The sequence below is a fragment of the Oryx dammah genome, unplaced genomic scaffold (assembly GCF_014754425.2).
Source record: "Oryx dammah isolate SB20612 unplaced genomic scaffold, SCBI_Odam_1.1 HiC_scaffold_28, whole genome shotgun sequence".
In the NCBI taxonomy this organism is placed as follows: Eukaryota; Metazoa; Chordata; class Mammalia; order Artiodactyla; family Bovidae; genus Oryx; species Oryx dammah.
The window spans coordinates 14,413,732-14,441,693 of record NW_024070212.1 but is presented as its reverse complement, the minus strand read 5'-3'; the positions used below and the strand labels follow the sequence as shown (position 1 = coordinate 14,441,693).

General features: G+C 38.2%; 1 protein-coding gene across 5 annotated transcripts in view; it reads right to left on the bottom strand.

Annotated features, from left to right (window-relative positions):
• Window positions 1-27,962, bottom strand: part of GON4L (gon-4 like) — a 122,342-nt gene that overhangs the window by 44,467 nt on the left and 49,913 nt on the right. For 3 of the 5 annotated variants that reach the window (XM_040230315.1, XM_040230314.1, XM_040230316.1), the window contains exons 4-10: window positions 9,217-9,410; window positions 8,418-8,492; window positions 8,202-8,252; window positions 5,838-5,888; window positions 5,119-5,214; window positions 3,969-4,088; window positions 3,236-3,406 (exon numbers count right to left, since the gene is read on the bottom strand). The exons of the other annotated variants lie outside the window; for them this stretch is intronic. In XM_040230315.1, coding sequence (XP_040086249.1) covers window positions 3,236-3,406; window positions 3,969-4,088; window positions 5,119-5,214; window positions 5,838-5,888; window positions 8,202-8,252; window positions 8,418-8,492; window positions 9,217-9,410 — 758 coding nt within the window. The remainder of the gene's footprint in view (window positions 1-3,235; window positions 3,407-3,968; window positions 4,089-5,118; window positions 5,215-5,837; window positions 5,889-8,201; window positions 8,253-8,417; window positions 8,493-9,216; window positions 9,411-27,962) is intronic. 5 annotated transcript variants of the gene reach the window in all.

The window sequence follows — 27,962 nt, the reverse complement described above, 5'->3', positions numbered from 1 at the left end:
ACATAGATGGACATACTAAGTGAATCAAGTCAGGTGGAGAAAGACAAATAACATAATATAACTCATATGTGGAATCTTAAAAAAAAAAAAAAGACACAAATGAACTTATTTCCAGTTATTGTAGCACCATTTGTTGAAAGACTATTCTTTCCTCATTAATTGGTCTTGGCACATTTGTTAAAGATTAAACAGTTCAAAGTGAAGTCACTTAGTCGTGTCCGCCTCTTTGCAACCCCATGGACTGTAGCCCGCCAGGCTCCTCTGCCCATGGGATTTTCCAAGCTTGAATACTGGAGTGGGTTGCCCTTTCCTTCTCCAGGGGATCTTCCTGACCCAGGTCTTCTGCACTGCAGGCAGATGCTTTACTGTTTGAGCCACCAGGGAAGTCCTAAAACTGACCACAAATTAAAAGGTTGTTTTTTTTTAATTTTTAAAAAACTTTTCCTTTATTTTTGTCCGCACTGGGTCTTCGCTGCTGTACAAGGGCTTTCTCTAGCTGCAGTAATCAGGGGCTACTCTCCAGCTGTGGTACGTGGCCTTCTCACTGTGATGGCGTCTCTCTTTGTGGAGGACAGGATCGAAGGCATGAGGGCTCCAGCAGTTGCAAAAAGCAGACTCTAGAGCATGTGGGCTTCAGGAGCTACGGCGCACAGGCTTAGCTGCCCTGGAATCTTCCCAGACCAGGGACTGAACCTCTGTTCCCTGCAATGGCAGGTGCACTCTTAACCAACTACCAGGGAAGTCCTAAGAGTTAATTTGTATACACTCAATTCTGTTCCACTCAGTTCAGGTCAGTCTCTCAGTTCAGTTCAGTCGCTCAGTTGTGTCCGACTCTTTGCAACCCCATGAATTGCAGCACGCCAGGCTTCCCTGTTCATCACCAACTCCCGGAAGTCTGTGTCTATTCTTATGCCAATACAAGACTGTCTTGATTATAGGTAACTTTGTAATAAGTTTTGAAATCACTAACTACAGACTTCCAACTATTTTCTTTTTCAAGACAGTTTTGGCTATTCTGGGTCCCTTGCATTTCCATGTGAATTTTAGGATTAGCTTGTCAATTTCTGCAAAATAAGCAGCTCACATTTGGAAAGGGGCTGTATTGAATTTGTAGATCTATTTAGGAAGTTCTCCCTAGACTACTGCAATAATATCCCAACAGATTTCTGTTTCCTCTCTTGCTCTCCTATAGTTCACTTCCCACATCTTAGCCAAAGGGACATTTTTAACATTAAATCAGAAAATATCACAGAAAAGCTTTTTTAAATGTTCCCAGATCTTTTAGATGCCTGCCTCCTGCTTATTCAGATCTCAGCTCAACTGTGCCCTCCTCAAGAAGGACTTTTTGGATCATCCTATGTACAGCACTACAATAGGCACTACCTTATTTCCTTGCTTTTATTTAGTTCATTTCTTACCCGCCTCTGAAATACTTTATGCATTTATGGTTTATCTCTCTCCAACAGACTATAAGGTAGAAGAGGAAAGACCTTTTCTGTCTCGTACAGTTATTCCCCACCTTCAGTCATTCAGTATGTGTATGAATAAATGATTACATAAAAACTATTATATCCCAACACTATTACTCATTCACTCCAAAGCAGGGTGATCAAATTAAGTGACGCTTGGGACTCCCTGGCAGTCCAGTGATAAAACTCTGCACTTTCACTGCAGGGGGCACAGGGTTAACCACTGGCTGGGGAACTAAGATCCTGCATGCCACTCAACTCAGCCAAAAAAATTTTTTTTAATTTTTAATAAAAATTTAAAAAATTAAATGGTCCTTTCAGAGCTGTTTTATTCAATATTCTGTTTTTAAATTTTAAGACAGACATATTTTTCATTGACTGGCAAGACTATTGGGGAAAACCTAAACATTAAAAAGAACTACCTAGGGCACCTGAAGCTATCACAACATTGTTAACTGGCTATACTCCAATATAAAATGAAGTTTTAGAAATAAAATTCATCATAAAAAAAAAAAAAGAAATAAAATTCATGCTTAAACTTATCAAAAAATAGAACTAGCTAATGATGGGATTTAGAAAGTCATCATTTGACAATAACCATAGTAATGATTGTTTCAATCAAGAATAAGCAATGGATGCTAAAAGCATCCATGGATGCTAAATGGGTGAAAAGATGTTTTACCTCAAAAAAAGGGATACATATTAATTGATTTTAAAATGGAAAAATAACATTTCTACAGCAAGGAGAAAAAAAGCACACACAACCTTAACCATATGATCAAATTTAACATGACAGAAGTCACGTGCCTCCTGATATGGTGCACTGAAAAGGACACATCACTGCTGGGATATTTGTGCCAAAAGTACATCACCTGAATCAAATTATGAGAAACTATTAGAAAAGTCAAAATAGAGGAATAGTCTGTTAAATAACTGCTTCATAAGGTTCAAAAATGTCAAGGTTATGGAAGACAAAGAAAGACTGAGAAACTGCTCCCAATTAAAAGTGTCTAAGAGACGAGACAACTAAATACAACATGGAATCCTAAACTGGATCCCGGATCACAAAAAAATTGTTCTTTGGCTTTATACAAAAGACTATTGGGACAATAGGTAAAATCCAAATAAGGACTTTAATAGATTTTATATATAATATTATATATCCTTATTTTCATAATCAACTGTCCTCATTTTTAGGAAATATACACTAAGGTATTTAGGGGTAAAGGAGCATCAAGACTGCAGCACACACCAAAGTAACTCAGGAAAAGTGTACAAAGAGAAAGAAGGAGAAGATGTTAAAGCAATTGTGGTAGAGTTTAATTTTGAGGAAGCTGGCTGAAGGCTGCTTCTCTGTTCCACATTTAAAAATCCTCTCTGTGGGACTTCTTTGGTAGTCTCATGGCTGAGAGTCCACACTCCCAATGCCGGAGGCCAGGTTCACTCCCTGGTCAGGGAACTGGATCCCACATGCCACAACTAAGAGCTGGCATGCTGCATCTAAAGATTCCACATGCCACAACGAAGATACAGTACAAACAGATAAATAATTTTTTTTTTTAAGTGCTCTGTCACATACCTTTATTCCTTCCTTAGGAAATGCCATTCTCACAATAAAATACTACAAACCAAACAGTACCAAAGACCTACAATTTCATGACACGAACTTATTATATCAGAATGTAACATCTTCCGTTCTCCCTTCCCAATTTGAGCAACAACTAATTATTCCACTTGCTTTCTCAGCAATTTAGAACGATGTTCACCTGGAAAGAATCCATGCAGACCGGACTGGAAGCCAGCTCTTCATCTACTGCGTGCAACTTCTCCATGAAAGTACTATCCCTGGTCTGTTTGGGCTTTGGTGGGGGCGGAGGCCCCATGGGCACTACCTCAGCACTGATGTGCCTGACGGCAGGTGCGGTGACTTTCTCAGCCTAATTAAAAGAGGCAACTATGTTAAAAAATGAAAGGGGGGAGAGGAGAAAAAGTGGGAGAAAAAAAAGAAGCAGAAGAGAGAAGCACATCTTTCACATGCTAGTGATTTTTCTCTTCCCAGCCAGAGAGAGGTAAAAAAAAAAAGCAAAGACACTGTCAAGTACATTAATCTAACAGGTTTCATCCTACTTCCAATTTACTGAAAATGGGAAATAAATTAAAATAGCTTTAGAATATTAGAAAACACATACAGAAAAGAGAAGGGTAGAAGAAACCCTGCCAGTCACTCATATTTGGACCCTTAACTAAAACTCAAACATCTCTCTCCCTGTCACCAAGTTCCAGTTTTCTCTTAACCCTTGACTGACTTAAGGGGCTTGGAAATTCAGTTATAAGTAGTCACAAATACATGGAAGATAATGGTATGGTTACTGATCTTGAATCATGTTTGGCAAAAGGTGACAGCTCAGAATCACCATGGATAAACTATCTATTTATACAGTTAAATAATCTACTTATAAGGTATTTCTAATTTATCTTATTAGCATGGTATGGATTTACCTCTGATAATATGCCACTCTCCTCATCTGTTTCAGTCATCTCAGAAGACTGCCTCAATCGGGATTTCTTTGCCCCACGTGGAGATGAAGCGGTGCTTTCCACATCACTTTCCAATAAACTCTACAAAACAAATCCAGTTCACTTTCATATTTATGCCCCTACTGCAGTCTACTGAGTCTGAAGTATCTCAATAGAATGAATCATAAAATATTAATCACTGAATTAGTCAGAGTAAAAGAATAAAATTTAAATAGAAGCTTAATTTTCTGAAGTAGGAACAGGGATCTGATCACTATACTCATCAGTGTCGTAACCTCTGCAAAACTGTAAGGCATTGATTAAAAATCCTTTAACAAACAAGTCAAAGAACACATTTAAAAATAGACTTGTTACACAGCTATAATGAAAATGAAAAAACTACAGCCACAAGCAAACATAAAATCTCAAATGACTTGTGTTGAACCAAATTTTAAAAAGGCCACACAAAAGAATATATACACTACTGGTTCCATTTACATAAGTTTCAGAAACAAAAAACTGAACATAGTGTGTAGAGCTGTATATTTAGGTGATGTAACTAAAAAGATAAGCAAGGAAATTAAGTGAAAGTCGCTCAGTCAAGTCCGACTCTTTGTGACCCCATGGACTCTATAGTCCATGGAATTCTCCAGGCCAGAATACTGGAGTGGGTAGTCTTTCCCTTCTCCAGGGGATCTTCCCAACCCAGGGATCAAACCCAGGTCAAGCAAGGAAGTAACTACCAAAAAGTCAAGATAGTGGTTATCTGTAGGGGAAGAGAAGTGATCGCGATAAGAGGTGTCTGGCAACATTACATTTAATGACTTTAAGGAAGTTTAATGAGGATTAGCTTTATAGTTATTCAAGCTGTATAGTTTTGTTTTATCCCATGCACAGTTCTACATATTACATGTGTATTATATTTCATAATACAAGACATGAAAAAAATCAAGGGAACATGAAAAGGAGTCATAGTCTTAGATTTATGTAAAGAAAAGAGTTGAAAAAAGTACTGTGTTTCAACCCTCCGTATAGAACAAGTGATATTACTCAGGAAGCAAAGTACAGTCTGCCTTGTGGAACCAAAAATTTTCTATCTTACTGACTAACACTCACACAGGTAACCACTGACCTCTTCAGCAGTCTCATCTTCTTCTTCATCATCTGGCTGGTACTCTTCATCTGAGGAATCATCATCCTCAAGGTGGATATCCACAAACTGAGGAGGCTACATAAAGGATAATTATAGAAATAAATAAACTGATTAGAAAATATGAATCATATGTACTTGGAAAGTAAAGGGAAGAAAGCAGAGCAGGTAAAAAGAAATCCTAAGAGCGTAAGCAGCTAAAGCAAGCAATAAGAGTCAAGAGTTAAAAAAATTTCTAGGAGCTTCCCTGGCGGCTCAGTGGTCAAGAATCCCCCTGCCAATGCAGGAGACACAGATTCGATCTCTGATCCAGGAAGATCCCACACCCTGCAGCGCAATGAAGCCTGTGCGTCACAACTATTGAGTCTGAGCTCTAGAACCTGGGCTCCTCAACGAGAGAAGCCACAGCAATGAGAAGCCTGCGCACCAAGACTGGAGAGCAGCCCTCACTCTCCGCAACTAGAGAGAAGCCCTCGTAGCAAAGAACCAGTACACCCAAAAATAAAGTAATAAATAAATAAATTTTAAAAAACAAATTTTAATTTCTAGCATGAGAGTCAAACCTCAGAGTAACAGAATGGAAAAAACCAAAGCTGAAATTTAACTAAATATATAGGTCCAAAAAAATTTAACAAATAAAAGGGTTTTGAGACTGATGAAGTCTTTCTTGAGAAAAATAGAATTACCTCTTGCAAATTTACCTTAATTTCATTGGCCTTCTTAATTGGTGAAATATTCCATGTTGGAATTACCTACCAACAAAGAATATAAATAGGTAAGTTCTCTTAACTAAAATGGACCATTTTTCATTTTTACTTCTCTACATCGCAAGGAGCCATGGGACTAACATGTAACTACAGTGAGGTAGGGGTGCTGATCTGCACGCTCAAATATTTGTCAAAGCTTGGCAGAAGAAAAGGAGAGACAAATCTTTTCCCACCATTAGTATTTCTGCCTTAAACCTAATAAATATCTGTATTACCCATAAATGGACAAAGTGTCTGTCTTGCCTACTTTATATTACAGCTTGGGTTCACACAGAATAACAAACATGAAAACTATTTGTAAACAACCACAGTACACAAATCTATGATATTATAGGCAATAGCAGCCATCTGTATCAATTAATAATCAATCACATAAATTGTAATTTTTTTAAATCAATAACATAAAGAAAAGCTACCATAAGTATGCCTCCAAAAAGCCAGCCATGGCAAGTTCTTAGGGAAGGATTTAGGCATGAAGTATCAATCTGTACACAACTTCTCTTCAAAATAGTATAGGAAAAAAAAAGATATATATATACATAAAGCAAATATGGCAAAATTTTACAATTGTTAAGTCTAGATGGAATCTAGATTCACTCTAAAATTCTTTTAACTTTTTCTTACTTTTTAAAAAATAGAGTTGGTAGGGGGGAAAGTTTTTTAAAGAATCCTTTAAAATCTCTTACATACTCCTGACAAAATGCCATTAGAGTATGTAGTTGGAGTGTATAATTTCTTGACCATCTAATGGTGACCCAAACAAAATCATCATGAACAAACTCCAGCAGGTCATTAGGTTTTGTCTCTACAAGAATCCTCAGGTCCTCCATATCTTCTCAGCCCTGCTATGTTGTAGCTATTCATCTAGCTCTGTGTAGCCAGGCCCAATATAGGGTAAAGGGAGTAATGTGACTCAGGTCCACAGTTCGTCTCATGTTTGTTTTTAAACCAACAGATTTCCCTACTGCCAAATCCATCAGGAAGGAGTGAGTCAGTCTATTAAGCATTAAAAAGCAAGAGAAATGGACTTTAAACCTTGCTCCTCATATAAACTACAGTCTTGGGATGTCCACCTTCTATGCAACTATATACATGGTTGGTAAACATAATCTAGAGCCTGATTTGGATCTCCTTGGGTTTTTTTTTTTTTCCAAGTCAAATACGGAATTAATGTTAATTTTATTCTATGTCAGGCAGACTTCATATAACTTCTGTATCACTGACGGCTGCTTTCATCATAGCTACCACATATTCATTTGTAATTATTTTCCCGAAGATGAAATTTCACTTTATGCAACCAGAGTTAGTCAATTAGACAGATATGATGTGACTGTCAAAAAAAGCCAATGCATGGGACTTCCCTTTGTGGTCCAATGGTTAAGAATCCACCTTCCAATGCAGAGGCCTCAGGTTCGATCCCTGGTTAGAGAACTAGGATCCTATGTACTGTGCAACTTGGCCAAAAAAAAAATTTTTTTTTTAATTTGGGGGACATTTAGCAAGAAAAGAATGTTATGAGAAGATACACCAGCATTCTTCAAGTAGAGGAAAGGTCATATGAAAGAGGAGCAGATATTTCCTCTACAGGGCTACAAGGAACGGAATCAGACAAACAGACAAAAACTATAGTATGTATTTTGGGTCCAGGAGGCAAATCTTCCTTACTATCAGAGATAGAATGGACTCCCTCAGGACTATCTCCTGCCTTGTCACAAAAGGTCAGCACAAGCTGGACATGTGCTTGTTAGGCAGAAGAAAACAGTCCCTAGCATCAAAGAGCTTGCTGTACTATATAAGAATGCTTCAAAAGTCTTCAAGTGGCTCTCATACCTTAGTATTCAACAATGCATATTCCTAGGCCCTACCCATGGGTCCCAATTCCTCAGTCTGAGGTGAGCCCCAAAATATGTATTTTTCGGTAAACACTCGTGAGGGACCCATACTAGGGTGATCATGATAAAACTGTTCCCTGAAACACAATTTGAAATATACTACCTTAATCACTTTGCCACATATCTCACAACATGAATAGAAAAACTGTCCTCGCTCACTGCTTTCAAACATTCCAAAAGTTATCTACCTAGCACTTTCAAAAAAGCGACTAAAATAAAAATAAACTATGACAATAATTTCATATATTCCATCTCCACATGGAATAGCCTTTTACAACTATTTCTTTAAGAAGGAAAACCTAGATCATAATAAATCTTTCCTACAGTTTTCTGCCCTACAAATAACCTGGAATTAGATAATATTAACAAAGCTAAATATACAACAAAGAAAAAACAGAACACCCACCACTCCTTTTTCCACCACTTCCTTCAGTTTAGAGCGTGTCATTTTGGGCTCCTAAGAAGGAAAATGAGAAGAAAATAGTCAATAAAAATCATGGAGTGACTGAGTTTATCCCTAACTGTTACATTATTTAGAAACTTCTAAATGACCTCCTTCCTATACTTTGCCAGTTTACAGATAGCTCTGTCTCATGACACTAAAAGAACAAGAACTACTCACAAACATTGGCATATCTTCCGTCTCACTGATGGCTGCTTTCATCATAGCTACCACATGTTCATTTGTGATTACTTCCTGGAGAAAGAGGAAATTTCACTTTATGACACAAAGATGTATTATCCAGGTAATACTCATCTCTATGTAACTCTGATAGATATATGCAGAGGATAAATGAGAGCCAGATACTCAAATGGCTTCAGATTAGGGTAAAGCAAGGCAACTGAAAGCAAAGAAGCAAGTTTTGGAGAGAAGCACACAGCTTCCAAAAATGTAATAAGCAAATGGATCAACCTCACTAGCTGATACTAACAGGAATGGCGCACTTAAAAAAAAAAATTCTCCAGTTAACTATCTGCTTAAGAGAAACAGTAATAAACAGCAGCAGTCTTATAAATAGTTGTACTTCTACATGGCAAAGAGGAGAATTTGCTTATGTGCAAAGTACTGTAAACTGTTAACTGGGCATCTTTTCAGACATATCCACCCACAAGAGTAAGTCCACCTTGAACATTATCATCTCCCATTATCTTCCAATCTGCTAAACAAGAAACAATCAAATCAGTGGAAGGAAGCTGAGAAACAGTTTATCTTCCCAGTCAAGTTCTTTCACGTGTGTTCACATTTCAAACTTGTGCCAAATGCAAAGAGAAAGCTACCCTGAAACGTAGAATATGTTACCACTGGGAACTCATACAGTTAGTAATTCACATACCAATACTGCAACGTTTCCTAATTATTTCTCTTTGCTTCCTGTGAAAGAGCTGTACTCCCATCACACAGCTGCCCCAGTCGCACTCACATGAAGAATGTTCCGCACGTTGACTGCGGTCAGGTTGTGCTGCTTGGCGCCGTCCTCTAAGGTGCGGTCAAGCATATCATCCAGCTTCAGGTCACAAGACAAAGTCCTTTCTTCTTGATCCCTTCCATCTCTTTTCCTCTTGGTACCCTTTTTCTTTTTTCGCCTTTTCTCATTTTCTTCACTGTCATGCTCTTCTGCAAATAAACCAAGAACATCACCAGAATACCAAAGCAACTGCTCCCAGAACACAACCCAAAAAGTCAACAGTGAAAGGAAAACCACCTGCTGGCTGTCTGGTCCTGGAATCAAAGAAGGCTGTGATGGAACAGTGGTGAGAGTGGCAGATGTGGTGAGAACACAGTAGTAACACCCAACATTCACTGAATACTCCTATTAGGTCAGGCATTCTTCTACACACTTTATACACACTACTTCACTTATTCCTCGTGACAATCATATGAGGTAGGGACCGTTCTTTTCCCCACTGTACCGAGGAAGAAACTGAGGCAGAAAGATTAAGAAACTTTCCCAAGAGCTAATAATGACAAAGCCATGTTCTGAGGCCAAGCACTTTAGCTCTAGAACTGTCTTAATTATTACTCTATACTGCCCAGATAATACATCAGAAATCCAGGGCTTACATCTCAGATCTACAACTTAACTGGGTTACCTTGGCAACAGATTCTTAATTTTTTTCTTTTGTAAAATACAGATATCTTCCCACCAGTGAAGCCATGCAGATTAAGTGAAATAATATCTATCAAAGTGCCTTATAACCCATGAAATATTATATAAACATAATTTATCATTATTATTATTATATTACTGAGTTTAGAAAAGAGAAAAACAAGGAGCAAACCAATAAAAACATCCACTCTGAATCATATTAAAAAGAGTGGAGAGGATGAAGTACCTCTGTTCTACAAGGAAGGAGCACATATATAACCAGATAAAAGGAAAAGCTTCCTGATTATTCAGTCCAGTCACTCAGTCGTGTCCAACACTTTGCGACCCCATGGACTGCAGCATGCCAGGCTTCCCTGTCCATCACCAACTCTCGGAGCTTGCTCAAACTCATGTCCATCAAGTTGGTGATGCCATCCAACCATCTTATCCTCTGTCATCCCCTTCTCCTCCTGCCTTCAATCTTTCCCAGCATCAGGGTCTTTTCCAATGAGTCAGTTCTTTGCATCGGGAGGCCAAAGTATTGGAGTTTCAGCTTCAGCATCAGTCCTTCCAATGAATATTCAGGACTGACTTTCTTCAGGGTTGACTGGTTTGATCTCCTTGCAGTCCAAGGGACTCTCAAGAGTCTTCTCCAACACCACCATCTGAAAGCATCAATTCTTCGGCGCTCAGCTTTCTTCATGGTCCAACTCTCACATCCATACGTGACCACTGGAAAAACCATAGCTTTGACTAGACGGACCTTTGCTGGCAGAGTAATGTCTCTGCTTTTTAAAGTGCTGTCGAGGTTGGTCATAGCTTTTCTTCCAAAAAGAAGGTGTCTTTTAATTTCATGGCTGCAGTCACCATCTGCAGTGATTTTAGAGCCCAATAAAATAAAGCCTGTCACTGTTTCCATTGTTTCCCCAACTATTTGCCATGATGAACTGATGGGGCCAGATGCCATGATCTTCATTTTTTGAATGTTGAGCTTTAAGCCAACTTTTTCACTCTCTTTTACTTTCATCAAGAGGCTCTTTAATTCTTCACTTTCTGCCAGAAGGGTGTGTCATCTGCATATTTGAGGTTAGTGATATTTCTCCAGCAATCTTGATTCCAGCTTGTGCTTCATCCAGCCCAGCCTTTCACATGATGTACTCTGCATAGAAGTTAAACAAGCAGGGTGACAATATTTAGTCCTGACATACTCCTTCCCCCATTTGGAACCAATCTGTTGTTCCATGTCCAGTTCGAGCTGTTGCTTCTTGACCTGCATACAAATTTCTCAGGAGGCACACAAATTTCTCTTTAAGAATTTTCCACAGTTTGTTGTTATCCATACAGTCAAAGGCTTTGGTGCAGTCGATAAAGCAGAAGTAGATGTTTTTCTAGAATTCTCTTGCTTTTTTATGATACAACAGATGTTGGCAATTTGATCTCTGATTCCTCTGCCTTTTCCAAATCCAGCCTAAACATCTAAAAGTTCTTGGTTCACATACTGTTGAAGACTGGCTTGGAGAATTCCCATAAATCTTGAGGTAGACTATCACACAATACCAAAATGAGGTCCTCATCTCTCTGAAACTTTTTGGTCTACTATAGAATGAAAACAAGGGATTAGAGAAAATTAACATCAAGACAATCTTCTTGGTTTAAAAAGGTTTTATGACCTACAAGCTGCACTCTGGCAATATTTATTCTGTGAAAATTAGTAACTTCAAACAACAATCTTCTTGGTTTAAAAAGGTTTTATGACCTGCAAGCTGCACTCTGGCAATATTTATTCTGTGAAAATTAGTAACTTCAAACAACTGCTTTTTCACTTATGAATATATATGAAGAATTTGATAAATGCTCATAACTTCCAATCCAATAATTCTTCTTAAGGAAATAACTACAAATGTAATTACTGATCAAACTCTGGGAGATGGTGAAGGACGGGGAAGCCTGGCATGCTGCAGTCCCTGGGGTCACAAAGAGTTGGACACAACTGAGCAACTGAACAACAACACATGTAAAGACTAATCGAGTTATTTATCTCAACATCAATTACTTATGCAAAAACATGGAAAACACCTAAATACCAATTGAAGAAAAGCACACAACCTGAAAGTTGCAAGTTATGCTTATTATCCTTACTGAGGACTACGGCCTTGAAGACAGCCTCTCAGATGGTTCTGAGGAGCTGCACCATAGAGGTAAAGGAGAACCCAGGATATACATAAGTTTTTGCTGGAAAAAAACAGATATGTAATTGAACATCAAAAGATTACTGCTAACTGCAAAAAATGACATCTCAAGTTAACGATTTTAGTGCTTTTCTATGTAAGGGAAGATGCAAGAGTTGTGGGTTCACTGGAGTTATTAGCAATGCATCTTAACTATCCCTGGTGGCTCAGAGGTTAAAGTGTCTGCCTGCAATGTGGGAGACATGGGTTTGATTCCTGGCTCGGGAAGATCCCCTGGAGAAGGAAATGGCAACCCACTCCAGTATTCTTGCCTGGAGAACCCCATGGACGGAGGAGCTTGGTGGGCTACAGTCCATGGGGTCACAAAGAGTCGGACACGACTGAGCGACCTCACTTTCACTTTCACTTTCTTAACTATCCAGGCCCAGTATCCTTTTTTCTCTATCCTGAATTCCCCTCAGGGCACACCCTTGGGGTGAGGAGGGTGCTGCGGCTACAGTGGCTTGTGGGTTGAGAGTAAGAACATTCATTCTTTTTTTTTTTCATTCATTCTTTACTGAAAAGGCAGGTACCACTTTTTGTGTGCACAGGCAATATGAAAAAAGAATGGTTAAGTGAAGTAGTACACCCATATACTGGACTGTAACTGAGTTATTAAAGAATGGACAGAATGGGCTTCATGCATGTATGCATGCCACCCACCTCCCCCTCATCTTTCAAGAGGCTTTTGGCTGCCCTGGCATGAAGGTCAGTTAGAACATCTCCCAAACACTAGGTTCAGTCCCTTTTATGTGAGCCTGGGGGGTGGCGTGGAGTAGACAACAAGTTAAAAATGACTACAAAGAATTTTTAATAATATAGAAAAAAACTGATAATGTCTTCTAACAAACAAAAGGTAGAATTCAAACATACACAACTTACATTTGTGTAACAAACTAAAATGGACTATCCTGAGGTATATCCCAACACAGTGATAGATGCAAAAGAAATATAAAACTCTAGAATGCATCAGAAGTGATAAAGTGATACAGCTCTTTACTGATGGTCATTTGAGAAAGCAGCAAAAGGGGAATCATGTAGCACAATACACAACAAAACTTTCTAAAACCTTTGTATTCATATCTTTTCCCAAAGTCTTTCTTCTCACCTCATTTACCTCTTTTCTCCATAAACTCCAAAACTTCTCTCTCTCACCACTCTTAAATCTACTCTTTGCTCTTCCCTTCCCTCTGGCATCCTTTCTCATGCAGACCAATCTAGCCAGTTCCTGGTTTCTGCAATCCCAGCTTTCCCTCCTCATTTCATCAGCACTTAAAGACCCAGTAGATGCAGAACAAGAAGAGGATTTCTGACACCTGAGGAAGTTTTGATCAGTTTCATATTCATAATCTATCAAGTTGTTAGTAACACTGTCAACTGCAAAACTAATTCAGGAGAAAAAAGTTTGAAAGACACAAGTTAAAACTATTACTATTATACTAGAAATAATAAAGTATGTTATTAGCCAAAAAGTAATCTAATAACTAAAAATCTTCATTACAAAATTTAACCTACAAAATGTAACCAAAATTCATAAAAGACCAAAAAAACAAAATTTACAATGGAAGCAGATAAAAATTTATAAAATTACATATAGACAGCTGATGAGTAATCAAATTATCCTTTAAAACAGTGCTTCTCAAACTGTGGCGAATCCACTGTAGACTCACATTTTTATAAAATAAGAATAGAGCCATACTGTCAAATGTTTCAATTTTTACAATGTTACGAATGTCAGATTTTTTAAAGTTTTACTCTCAGTTTCCATGAATTATTTGTTTCAAACCAGTAACAGTTCTCAACTAGCACTGGTTTTCAGAGCACATTTTGAGAAATACTGCTTTAAAATACACACTGAAAAACATTTATTAACCCCAATAAAAATACAATAAAGACAAATTTAAAAAAAAAACAAATTAAAAGCACTGAGAAGAAAAGTTATCACAGGATTGAAATGGAAATAATAAAATTTACTACAGAAAATATTTTTTTAATGGAAAAAGCATTGGCGTTAACCATAACTCCCATTTAGAACAGTTATCTTACAAAAATCAAAGTAATGACTGTGGGGTAAGAACCACTCCAATTAACTACATCCTCCTAAATCACATCACACATATTTCTCCTCTGATTTTTGGTTTTAAGGCTGAGTTTAATAGGGAATGTGGGTCTATAAGGAAAATTTAATACATTCCAATACACTGCACAGACAATCCAAGAAAGAACAGATAATTCAATTACTTCTTACTCTGTTTTAGAACTAATCTTTTATTTTACTTTTAAAATACTGGGATACCACTGACTCAGAATTTTTAAAAACTGAAATTAAAAAATTTTTTAAAGGAAGCTGCTCTATAAAAATCAGACTAAAGAAGGAAATCTAGTTTTTCCTTTTATGAGAAAGGTGGGATATGGCTAAAAAACAAGGTATTTGCTAAGGAGCAGATTTAATGAGGTAAGCAATAAACTGAAAGTAAATTTGCACTGTAAATGTACTGTAAAGTGGATGATGTCAATAATAATATGGGTGGGTTCTATATCTGAATCATCAAAGCTGCTTTGGTGTATGAAAAAAGCCACTTAACAGCCCTGTCACACACCCAGGACTTCTGATTCTGGCCACAACAATGCGTTTTTTATCAGATGAAACCTTCGTGCCAAAACAACTGTGGAATTATATAAAACTATAAAATTACATTAAAGCAGAATAAAATATATACAACAGTCTGAAGGCACTGGATAACAACCCCTACAGACATGATTTAAGGAGTTGTCATCCTTCAGAGAAGGGAAGCACATAAGGAGAATCTAAGCTGAAAGCAGCATTCTTGCTAAACTAAGTGATGAAACCCCAGAGGAGTCACTCACTAGAAATACAGACCACCATCTAGAAATAAGTAGAAACTTGAAACAAAGAAGTCTTAATATAGCATAAAACAAACACTAGGCTGAATTTTATTCACCCTCCAAAATTATCTACCTGATTGAAGAAAACATAATCATCTCTGGAGGAAGATAACAACACCAAAGCCTCTAGAATTTTTCACCCACATTGTCCACTATCCAGTGAAAAATTACAGCACAGTAAAAACAGAACCAAAAGGCCAAAACACCAGGGGGTAGAGGACGGTGACAGGCGACAGTAAAAAACAAGAAAGAACTATGGGTGAGTCAGGAAAAGGGATTTTTTAATAATTATGATTAATACATTCAAGAAAAGAAAGGAAAAGATGGAGAATTTCAGAAATACAAAATCCACAGTGTTAAATTGCCATGAAAAATTAAATAAAGTAGACACAGCGAAACAAAGAACTAGTGAACTAGACTGCAGAACACCAGAAACTGATGCATGAAGGAAAAAAGAAAAGAATGTAGAGAAAAATGAATATATACAGGACATGGTGAAAAAGATCTAACACACATATAACTGGAATACCAGAAGAAAAGGAGGACAGAAATGATATTTTAAAATATTGACAAGGATTCTTTAAACTAAGAAATATCAAACCTCAGATTCAAGTAACTCGACAATCCTAAAGAGATAAAAAGTAAAAACTCACTGGTGTTCAGAAGCTTCCCTGGTGACTCAGTGGTAGAGAACCCAACTGCCAGTGCAGGAGATTCAGGTTCCACCCCTGGTCCGGGACGACCCCACATGTCTCGGAGTAACTAAACCCGTGCACCACAACTATTGAGCCTGTGCTCCAGAGTCGGGGAGCGCAACTACTGAGCCCACATGCTGCAGCTGCTGAAGCCTGAGGACCCTGGAGTCCCTGCTCTGCAACAAGCCACCCCAAGGAGAAACCCACCGCAACTAGAGTCGTCCCCACTCGGCACAACCAGAGAAAAGCCGACGCAGCAACAAAGACCCGGCACACCCAGAAATAAATAAGGAGACAAACCTTTATCGAAAAAGAAAAAAACAAGTGTCATGGGGTTTAAAACAAATGAAGAAGTAAAATACAGTATCAACACAAAAGGCAGAAACAGATATATGGAATGAAATTGTTTACAGTTCTTACATTGTTTGACGTGGTAAAAGTACTAATTTAAGACAGACTATAGTAATTTCAAAGACTGTATATTGTTAATCTATAGAGCAACATGTGAAAGAAAAATAAAAGAAGACAAAATTGGACTTCTCTCAGTAGGTAAGAATCTGCCTCCCAACGTGATCCCACCCTTGGGCATATATGCACAGAAAAACATGGTCCAAAAGGATTCATGCACCCCAATTTCCACTGCAGCACTGTTTACAAAAGCCAAGACATGGAAGCGACCTAAATGTCCACTGAGAGACGAATGAATAAGGAAGATGTGGAACATACATACAATGGAATATTACCCACCCATCACAAAGAATGAAATAATGCCATTTGCAGCAGTAAGGATGGAACTAGAGAGTGTCATACTGAGCGAAGCAAACCAGACAAAGGACAAACATCTTATGATATTGCTTGTATGTGCAATTAAAACAAAACGGAACAAAAATGATACAAATGAACATGAACTTATGGTTACCAGCAGGGAAAGGTGGAGGGGAGGTATAGTTAGGGAGTTTGGGACTGACATGTACACACTGCTATATTTTAAATGGATGGGGACGTCCCTGGTAGTTCAGTGACTAAGACTTCGCACTCTCCATGCAGGGGGCCCTGGTTCGATCCCTGGTCAGGGAACGGACCACAGGCCACAGGCCACACTAAAAGATCCTGCATGCTGTAAGAAAGATCAAAGATGCCCCAGCAGAACGGATACATGGTACGGATGGCTGAGTCCCTTTGCTGTCCACCTGAAACTCCTACAACACTGCTAACTTGCTATGTTCCAATATAAAATTAAAACTTGAAAAAAGAAAGATTCCACATGTCACAACGAAGACCCAGTGCAGTCAAGGAAGTAAATAAAAATATTTTTAATGGATAAAGGTCTTCCTTGGTGGTCCAGTAGGTAAGACTCCACACTTCCACTACAGCAGGCACAGGCTCAATCCCCGGTCAGGGTACAAAGATCCCACACGCTACACAGTGTGACCAAAAAATAAAAAGATAACCAACAAGGACCTACTGCACAGCATAAGGGACTGCTCAGTATTACATAAAATCTCGGTGGGAAAAGAATTCAGAAAAGAACAGATACTTGTACATGTATAAATGAATCAATTTATTGTACACCTGAATTAACACTGTTAATCAACTATACTCCAATATAAAATTAAAAATTAGAAAGCAAAAAAGTTGGTTCTTTAAAAAGACATAAACCGCTAGACAAACTTATCAACAAAAAAATAAGACACAAAAAGAGGACTATACTAAAATTAGAAATAAAAAGATGACCTCAGTAAAAATCCTAAAAGACATTCCAAAATGAGTATTACAAACAACTTTGTATCAACATATTTGACAATTCAGAGAAAATGTACAAATCCCTTGAAAAACACAATTTACCAAAACTGAAACAAAAAGAAACAGGAAATCTAAATAATCCTATAATTATGAAAGGATTTAATCCAAAACTTAAAAGCTTTTTGACAAAACTCCAGGCCTAGCTAGCTTTCTTGGTTAATTCTTATAAAACATTTAAGAAAGAAATAATACCAGTCTTCTACAAACTCTTCCAGAGAATACATACTGGTGAAAAATTTCCCAATTCATTTTATAAGGTCAGTATAATCCTAATACCAACACATGAAAAAGAAATTAAAGCCAATATCTTCCATAAACAAAGACACAAAAACCTCAGTATATTAGAAAATCTAATACATCATGACCAAATAGGTTTATACATGAAATGCTACTTTAACTTCAAAACCCAATCAATGTAGGGACTTCATTGTGGTCCAGTGGCTAAGACTCTGTCCTCCCAATACAGGGGGAATGGGTTCAATCCCTGGTCGGGGAACTAGAACCCACAGTGCAGGAACTGAGAGTCCGCATGCCACAACTAAAGATCCTGCATGACGCAACTAAGACCTGGGTGCAGCCAAATAAACACACACTAAAAAAACCCAAACAAGTAATGTATGTTATTAGGCATATGTACATGAAAACCAGTTTTAAAATATGAAAGCTATATTGAAGAGTAGTGGTGAGAGTGGGCACCCTTGTCTTGTTTCTAGTTTTAGAGGAAATGCTTTCAATTTTTCTCCATTGAGGATGTTTGTTGTGAGTTTGTCGGATATGGCTTTTATTTGTTGAGGTATGTTCCTTCTATGCCTACTTTCTGGAGAGTTTTTATCATAAATGGGTATTGAATTTTGTCAAAGGCTTTCTCTGCATCTATTCAGTAATCATATGGTTTTTATCTTTCAATTTGTTAAAACGGTGTATCACATTGACTGATTTGCAAATACTAAAGAATCCTTGCATCCCTGGAATAAAGCCCACTTGGGCATAATGTATGATCTTTTTAATACGTTGTTGGATTCTATTTGCCAGAATTTCGTTGAGGATTTTTGTATCTATGTTCATCAGTGATACTGGCTTGTAGTTTTCCTTATTTTGTGGCATCTTTGTCTGGTTTTGGTATCAGGATATTGCTGGCCTCACAGAATGAGTTTGGGGATTTTCCTTCTTCTGCGATTTTTGGGAAGACTTTGAGTAGGACAGGTGTTAGCTCTTCTCTAAATTTTTGGTAGAGTTCACCTGTCAAGCCGTCTAGTCCTGGGCTTTTAGTTGGAGGTTTTTTGATTAGCCACAGCAGTCAGAGAAGAAATATAAATAAAAAGAACCCAGACTGCAAAAGAAGTAAAACTCTCAGTTTGCAGATGACATAATTCTCTACATAGAAAACCCTAAAGATGCCACCAGAAAATTACTAGAGTTAATCAATGAACACAGTAAAATTGCAGGATATAAAATTAATACACAGAAATCCATTGCATCCCTATACAGTAACAATGAAAAATCAGAAAGAAAAATTAAGGAAACAATCCCATTCACCATTGCAACAAAAAGTATAAAATATTTAGGAATAAATTCACCTAAAGGAACAAAAGATTTGTATATAGAAAACTATAAAACACTGCTGAAAGAAATCAAAGATGAAGCAAACAGATGGAGAAATATACTGTGTTCTTGGATTGGAAGAATCAATATAGTGAAAATGAGTATACTACCAAAATCTATAGATTCAACACAATCCCTATCAAACTACCAACAGTATTTTTCACAGAACTAGAACAAATAATTTCACAATTGTATGCAAACACAAAAGACTTCAAATAGCCAAAGCAATCTTGAGAAGAATGAACTGGAGGAATCAACCTTCCTGACTTCAGACTATACTACAAAGCTACAGTAATCAAGAAAGTACGGAACTGGCACAAAGACAGAAATCTAGATCAATGGAACAAAATAGAAACTCCAGAGATAAATCCATGCACCTATAGACACGTTACCTTTGACAAATGAGGCAAAAATATACAATGGAGAAAAGACAGTCTCTTCAACAAGTGGTGCTGGGAAAACTGGTCAACTACATGTAAAAGAATGAAACTAGAACACTTTCTAACACCATACACAAAAATAAATTCAAAATGGATTAAAGACCTAAATGTAAGACCAGAAACTATAAAACTCTTAGGGGAAAACACAGGCAGAACATTCCCAGAAATAAATCACAGCAAGATCTTCTGTGACCCACCTTGCAGAGTAATAAAATAAAAACAAAAATGAACAAACAGAACCTAATTAAACTTAAAAGCTTTTGCACAAGGAAGGAAACTATAAGCAAGGTGAAAAGACAACTTTCAGAATGAGAAAATAACAGCAAACAGAACAACAGACAAAGAAAGTGAAAATGAAAGTGAAGTTGCTCAGTCGTGTCTGATTCTTTGCAACCCCATGGACTATAGCCAACCAGGTTCCTCCATTCATGGGATTTTCCAGGCAAAAATACTGCAGTGGGTTGCCATTTTCTTCTCCAGGAGATCTTCCCAACCCACGGACTGAACCCAAGTTTCCTACATTGTAGGCAGACACTTTACCATCTGAGCAACCAGGAGAATTAATAATCCCAAAAATATACAAGCAGCTCATGCAGCTCAATATCAGAAAAACAAACAACGCAATAAAAAGGTGGGCAAAAGAACTATACAGACATTTCTCCAAAAGAGATCTTCAGATGGCTAATAAACACATGAGATGATGCTCAACTTCACTCATTATTAGAGAAATGCAAACCAAAACTACAATGAAGTATCAACTCATGCCAGTCAGAATCAGTTCAGTTCAGTCACTCAGTCATGTCTAACTCTTTGCGACCCCACGAACCGCAGCATGCCAGGCCTCCCTGTACATCACCAACTCCCAGAGTCTATCCAAACCCATGTCCATTGAGTCAATGATGCCATCCAACCATCTCATCCTCTGTCGTCCCCTTCTCCTCCTGCCCTCAATCCTTCCCAGCATCAGGGTCTTTTCCAATGAGTCAGCTCTTTGCATCAGGTGGCCAAAGTATTGGAGTTTCAGCTTCAGCATCAGTCCTTCCAATGAACACCCAGGACTGATCTTTAGGATGGACTGGTTGGATCTCTCTGCAGTCCAAGGGACTCTCAAGAGTCTTCTCCAACACCACAGTTCAAAATCATCAATTCTTTGGCGCTCAGCTTTCTTTTGAGTCCAACTCTCACATCCATACATGACCACTGGAAAAACCATAGCCTTGACTAGATGGACCTTTGTTGACAAAGTAATGTCTCTGCTTTTTAATATGCTGTCTAGGTTGGTCCTAATTTTCCTTCCAAGGAGTAAGCATCTTTTAATTTCACGGCTGCAATCACCATCTGCAGTGATTTTGGAGCCCCCAAAAATAAAGTTTGGCACTGTTTCCACTGTTTCCCTATCTATTTCCCATGAAGTGATGGGACCGGATGCCATGATCTTAGTTTTCTGAATGATGAACTTTAAGCCAACTTTTCCACTCTCTTCTTTCACTTTCATCAAGAGGCTTTTTATTTTTAGTTCCTCTTCACTTTCTGCCATAAGGGTGGTGTCATCTGCATATCCGAGGTTATTGATATTTCTCCCGGCAATCTTGATTCCAGCTTGTGCTTCTTCCAGCCCAGTGTTTCTCATGATGTACTCTGCATATAAGTTAAATAAGCAGGGTGACAATATACAGCCTTGACGTACTCCTTTTCCTATTTGGAACCAGTCTGTTGTCCCATGTCCAGTTCTAACTGTTGCTTCCTGACCTGCATACAGGTTTCTCAAGAGGCAGGTCAGATGGTCTGGTATTCCCATCTCTTTCAGAATTTTCCACAGTTTATTGTGATCCACACAGTCAAAGGCTTTGGCATAGTCAATAAAGCAGAAATAGATGTCGTTCTAGAACTTTCTTGTTTTTTCAATGATCCAGTGGATGTTGGCAATTTGATCTCTGGTTCCTGTGCCTTTTCTAAAACTAGCTTGAACATCTGAAGTTCACAGTTCACGTATTGCTGAAGCCTGGCTTGGAGAATTTTGAGCATTACTTTACTAGCGGTGTGAGGTGAGTACAATTGTGCGATAGTTTGAGGATTCTTTGGCATTGCCTTTCTTTGGGATTGGAATGAAAACTATCCTTTTCCAGTCCTGTGGCCACTGCTGAGTTTTCCAAATTTGCTGACATATTGAGTGCAGCACTTTCACAGCATCATCTTTCAGGATTTGAAGGAGCTCAGCTAGAATTCCATCACCTCCACTAGCTTTGTTCATAGTGATGCTTCCTAAGGCCCACTTGACTTCACATTCCAGGATGTCTGGCTCTAGGTGAGTGATCACACCATCTCTTCTTGCTATTCTTTGGAACTCTGCATTCAGATGCTTGTATCTTTCGTTTTCTCCTTTGCTTTTCGCTTCTCTTCTTTTCACAGCTATTTGTAAGGCCTCCTCAGACAGCCCTTTTGCTTTTTTGCACTTCTTTTTCTTGGGGATGGTCTTGATCACTGTCTCCTGAACAATGTCATGAACCTCGGCCCATAGTTCATCAGGTACTCTGTCTATCATATCTAGTCCCTTAAATCTATTTCTCACTTCCACTGTATAATCATAAGGGATTTGATTTGGGTCATACCTGAATGGTCTAGTGGTTTTCCCCACTTTTCTTCAATCTAAGTGTGAATCTGGCAATAAAGGGTTCATGATCTGAGCCACAGTCAGAATGGCCATCTTCAAAAAGTCTACAAACAATAAATGCCAGAGAGGGTGTGGAGAAAGGGAATCTTACACTGTTGCTGAGAATGCAAACTGGTACAGCCACTACAGAGAAGAGTGTGGAAAGTGAAAGTCACTCGGTCATGTCCGACTCTTTGTGACCCCATGGAATTCTCCAGGCCAGAATACTGGAGTGGGTAGCCTTCCCCTTCAACAGGGGATCTTCCCAACCCAGGGACTGAACCCAGGTCTCCTGCATTGCAGGCAGATTCTTTACCAAATGAGCCACAGAGGAAGTTCAAGGATACTGATGTGGGTATCCTATCCTTTCTCCAGCGGATCTTCCCAACCCAGGAATCCAACTGGGGTGCAGTGAAGGTAGGTTCTTTACCAACTGAGCTATCAGGGAAGCCCTAAGGAACACAAGGAGCTGGGCCTGCAGGGTGCGGGGTGTGGAGCAACACACCCCATGTGGTGCCAGCAGAAACCCACAAGGTGAGGAAGGGGTAAGGAAGGCAATCACCAGGGGCCCACAGGACCTGCCCCGCCCATGGCGAAGACAGCTGACCACCCACGCTTGGTGCATGAGCTTGCAGTGAGCCACAGCGGAGGCATGGAGGAACAAGGGGAGACCCCACCTTTCCCCACTAGAGACCCTGGCACGTACACCCAGCCAGGGGCAGGAGGCATTGTAGCCGGTCCGGATTTCTTAAAAAAACTGGAAACAGAACTGCCATAAGACCCAGAAATCCCACTGCTGGGCATACACCCAGAGGAAGCCAGAACTGAAAAAGACACATGTACCCCAATGTTCACTGCAGTATCATTTACAATAGCCAGGACATGGAAGCAACCTAGATGTCCACTGGCAGATGAATGGAGAAGGAAACTGTTGTACACAGCGGAATATTACTCAGCTATAAAAAGGGATGCATTTGAGTCAGTCCTAATGAGGTGGATGAAACTAGAGCCTATTATATAGTGAATGAAGTAAATCAGAAAGAGAAAGGCAACTACTGTATATTAAAGTATATATATGGAACTTAGAAAAACAGTGCAATCCTACATGCAGGGCAGCAAAGGAGACACAGATACAAAGAACAGACTTTTGGATTCAGTGGGAGAAGGTAAGGGTGGGATGATTTGAGAGAATAGCACTGAAACATGTTTATTACCATATGTAAAATAGATGACCGGTGCAAGTTCAATGCATGAAGCAGGGCACCCAAAGCCAGTGCTCTGGGACAACCAAGAGGGATGGGGTGGGGAAGGAGGAGAGGGGGCGGTTTCAGAATGGGGGACACATGTAAACTGTGACTGATTCATGTTGGTTGATGTACGTACGGCAAAAACCATCACAATATTGTGAAGTAATTATCCTCCAATTAAAATTAATTAATTAAAAAAAAAAAAACTATGAGAGCTAGGAACTTCCCTGGTGGTCCAGTGGTTAAGACTGTACTTCCAGAGCAGGGGGTACAGGAACTAAGATCCTAAATGCCATGTGGTGTGGCCAAAACATGTAGAATAAGTAAAAAAAAAAAAAATTAATATAAATAAATAAAACATGTAGAGCTAAAACTGACAAGGCCGAAAGGAAATATAGATAAATATACAATTAAAGTTGGAGACTTCAATATGCCTTTCTCAATAACTGTCAGAATAGACCAAAAGAAAACCAGTAAAAACAGAGAAGCTCTAACAGTGCTATCAATCAACTTGACCTAACTGACGTTTATAAAACAGTGTATCTCAAAACAAAACATATTCTTCTCAAATACACAGAGAAGCACTACCAATAAAGATTATATTGGGGCCACAAAATTAACCTCAGTAAATATAAAAGTACTGAAATCATACAAAGTATGACATGAACTCAAGGGAATTAAATTAGAAATCAGTAACAAAAAAATAACTGGAAAGTCTTCAAATATTTGGAAATGAAAGAACACATTTCTAAAAAGTTCCAGTGGATTTTTGTTTTACTATTATAGGCCTTATGGTACTCTATAACTATAAAAATTACATTTAAAAAATCAGGTTCTAAAACAACACAAAACAGGACTCCAGTTCAGTTCAGTTCAGTCACTCAGTCGTGTCCGACTCTTTGTGAGCTCATGGACTGCAGCACGCCAGGCTTCCCTGTCTTTAATCCTGTACAGAACTGCAATCCTGTACAGAAAATTCGAATGTGTGTGTCCCCCCAAAATTCATACTCTGAAAGCCTTACCCCCAGTATGGCTATATTTGGAAATGGGTCTTCTAAGGAAGTAATTAAAGTTAAATGAGTCTACAAGGTGAATCTCTGAGCCCAGAGGATAAGTGTTGTTATAAGAAGTGATATCAGAAAGCTCACTCCCTCTCTCACACACATGCAAGGTAAAGGTTGTGTGAAGTTATAATGAGAAGGCAGCTGTCTACAAGAAGAAAGTTCTCATGAGAACTGAATTTACCAGCACCTAATACTGGACTTCCCGGGCTCCAGAACTGTAAGAAAATAAATTTCTGTTATTTAAAAGAAAAACTGATACATCCTGTGGTATTATTAGAAAAATTTCAAATCAGTGACCTAAGCTACCATTTTAAGAAACTAGAAACAGACCAAATTAAACCCAAAACAAAGAAACAGAATAAAATAGTAGACAACAGCAAAAAACAGTGAAATAGAAAACAAAAAAGTAGAGAAATTAATGAAACCAAAACCTTGTTCTTTGAAGAAGTTCTAGCTAGAATGATTAAGAGAAGGGTATAAATTAACAGCATCAGGAATAAAAGAACAGAAATCATTATAGATCCTGAAGACATTAAAAAGATGACAAAAGTGGTTAGGCATGTATGTGCCTGCCAATGCAGAGAACACAAATTTGATCCCTGGTCCAGGAAGATCCCACATGCCTCGGCAATAAGCCCATGAGCCACAACGACTGAGCCTGTGCTCTGGAGCCTGTGAGCTGCAACTACTGAGCCCACGGGCTGCAACTCCTGAAGTCCATGCACCTGCCTAGAGCCCAGGTTCTGCAGCAAGAGAAGCCCCTGCAATAAGAAGCCCAGGCACCACAACTAGAGTAGCCCCTGCTCACTGCAACCTCAGAAAACTCGAAGCAGCAACAAAGACCCAGCACTGCCAAAAAATAAAGAAATAAATAAACCTGAAACAAAGATGATAAAGAAATAGTATCGAAAACTTTATACCAATAAATTCAACAACTTAGATGGAACAAACACCTTCAAAGACACCAACTGTCAAAGCTCATTCAAGAACAAATATATAAATAGCCGTTCATCTGTTAAAGAATTTGAATTCATAATTTAAAACATCCTACAAAGAAAACTCCTGGCCCAGATGGCTTCATTGGTGCATTCAATAAAACATTTAAAGAAGAAATAAAACCAATTCACAAACTCTTTGAAAAACAAACAAAAACAAACAAAAAAAAAACACAGAAGAGGAAAGAATACTTTCCAACTCATTGTATGAGGTCAGCATTGCCCTAATACCAAAACCAAAGACATTACAAGAAAACTAGACCAGACACATAAATCCTTAACAAAATATTAGCAAATCAAATTCTGCAATTAAAAAAAAAAAAAAAACACCTATATCATGATCAAGAGTTGATTTCTCCCTGCCATGCAAAAATGCTTTGGAATTTGAAAATCAATCAAGATAATTCATATCAACAGACTAAAACAAAAGATAATCTCAAGAGATGTAGAAAAAACTTTTCACAAAATCCAACATCAAGTCATGATAAAAACTCTTCACAACCAGGAATAGTAGAGAATTTCCTCAGTCTGATAAACAATAGCTATAGACCAACGTCTACAGCTTAGTGGTGAAAACTGAGTGCATTTCCTGTAAGACATCAGGAACAAAGGAAAAGGTGCCCACTCTCACCACAGCGATATCTTATTCATGGATTAGTCGACTCAGTATTGCTAGGATGGCAACATTCCTAGCACTTCCTGGTGGTCCAGTGATTAAGACTCTGTGCTCCCAATGCAGACAGCACAGGTTCAATCCCTGGTCAGGGAACTAAGATCCTGAATGACCCATAGTATGGCCAAAAAAATGGCAATTTTCCCAAATGGATTCATAGATTCATTATCAATCAATAGCCTAGAAAATATTTTTTAAGAAAATGACAAGTCAATTCTAAAATTTATATGAAAATGCAAAGTACCTAGAATAGCCTAAAGTATTAAAAAAAAAAAGTTGGAAGACTCATGACTACCTGATTTCAAGACTGTGCGATATTGGTGAAAGCTTAAATATTAATACATAGATTAACAGAACAGAACAGAGAGTCCAGGAAAGACCCACACAAAATTACCAAATGACTTTTTCACATAGATGCAGAAGTAATTTAATGGGGAAAGAAATCTTTTCAACAAATAGCACTGAAACAATTGGACATCCATAGGCAAAAAAAGAATCTCAAATGTACCTCACACATTTAATAAAAATTAACTCAAAATGGATCATATACTCCTAAGTGTAATGTGTAAAACTAAAACTTCTAGAAGAAAACAGGAAAGAAGCCTTTGTAGCCTTGGATGAGGCAAATGATCCTCAACACGATATGAAAGCATAAGCCATAAGGTAAAACCTGAGGTAGCTCCCCATGGCTAACACTCTTAACAATTCAGGCAAAATAAATAATGATAAATGGCACTGTAATTCAAACAGTGAAACAAATATCCATGAGTCCCCACTCATATAAAAACTGAATAAATAAATGAGGGAGAAAAGACTGTTCTTTACAGAAAAATTCCAATTATTAAATGTAAAAGGAATGATAGAAATAAAGAATGACAGAAATAAAAATCACCTTTAGAACAACACAGTAACTGCTGCAGGTGATCAACCAACAGAGGCTAGAACTGGGGGGGTTAAGTTTGAGGAGAAATAAGAATATATGCATAGTTTCAAAGTATCTTGTGCAAAATATGTAGTAATTACAAATGGAATACTGGCAAACAACAGAATAATGAACAAACATTTCACCAAAAAGTATCTACAAATGGCCACTAAATACATGAAAATATACTTTGTATCATTATTCATTGGGAAAATCCAAGTTAAACCATAAGGAAATACACCCAGTAGAAGAGAGAAAATTACAATGTCTGTTAACTGCTCACAAGGATGTGGGCCAATTGTAAATCTCATACATTCCTGTTGGGAATGTAAAATGGTACAGCTACTATGGAAAACAATTTATCATGTTCATATAAAGTTAAACATACACTTACTCTAAGACCCAGCAAAGCCACTCACAGTCATTTCCCCAACAAAAACAAAAACTTATTTCTATCAAAGAACTGTATGTGAAGGTTTATAGTAGCTTTAATCGTAACAAGTAAAAACAAGAAAGAACCGAAACGTCCATCAACTGGTGAACAGACAAACTGTGGTACATCTATGCAATAAAATACTACTCAGCGATGAAGAACATGAATTAGTCTCAAAAGCGTTACACGAAGTGAGATATCAGATGCACACACTACTATAAATCACCTATACTACAATAAAAATTCAAAAAGATACCAGATGCAAAAGGTTCCATGCATACTGTACAACATCTATACATAACATTGTGCATGCTAAGTCACTTCAGTCATGTCAACCAACTCTTTGTGACCCCATAGACTGTAGTCCACCAGGCTCATCTCTCTATTGGATTTTCCAGGTAAATACTGGAGTGGATTGCCA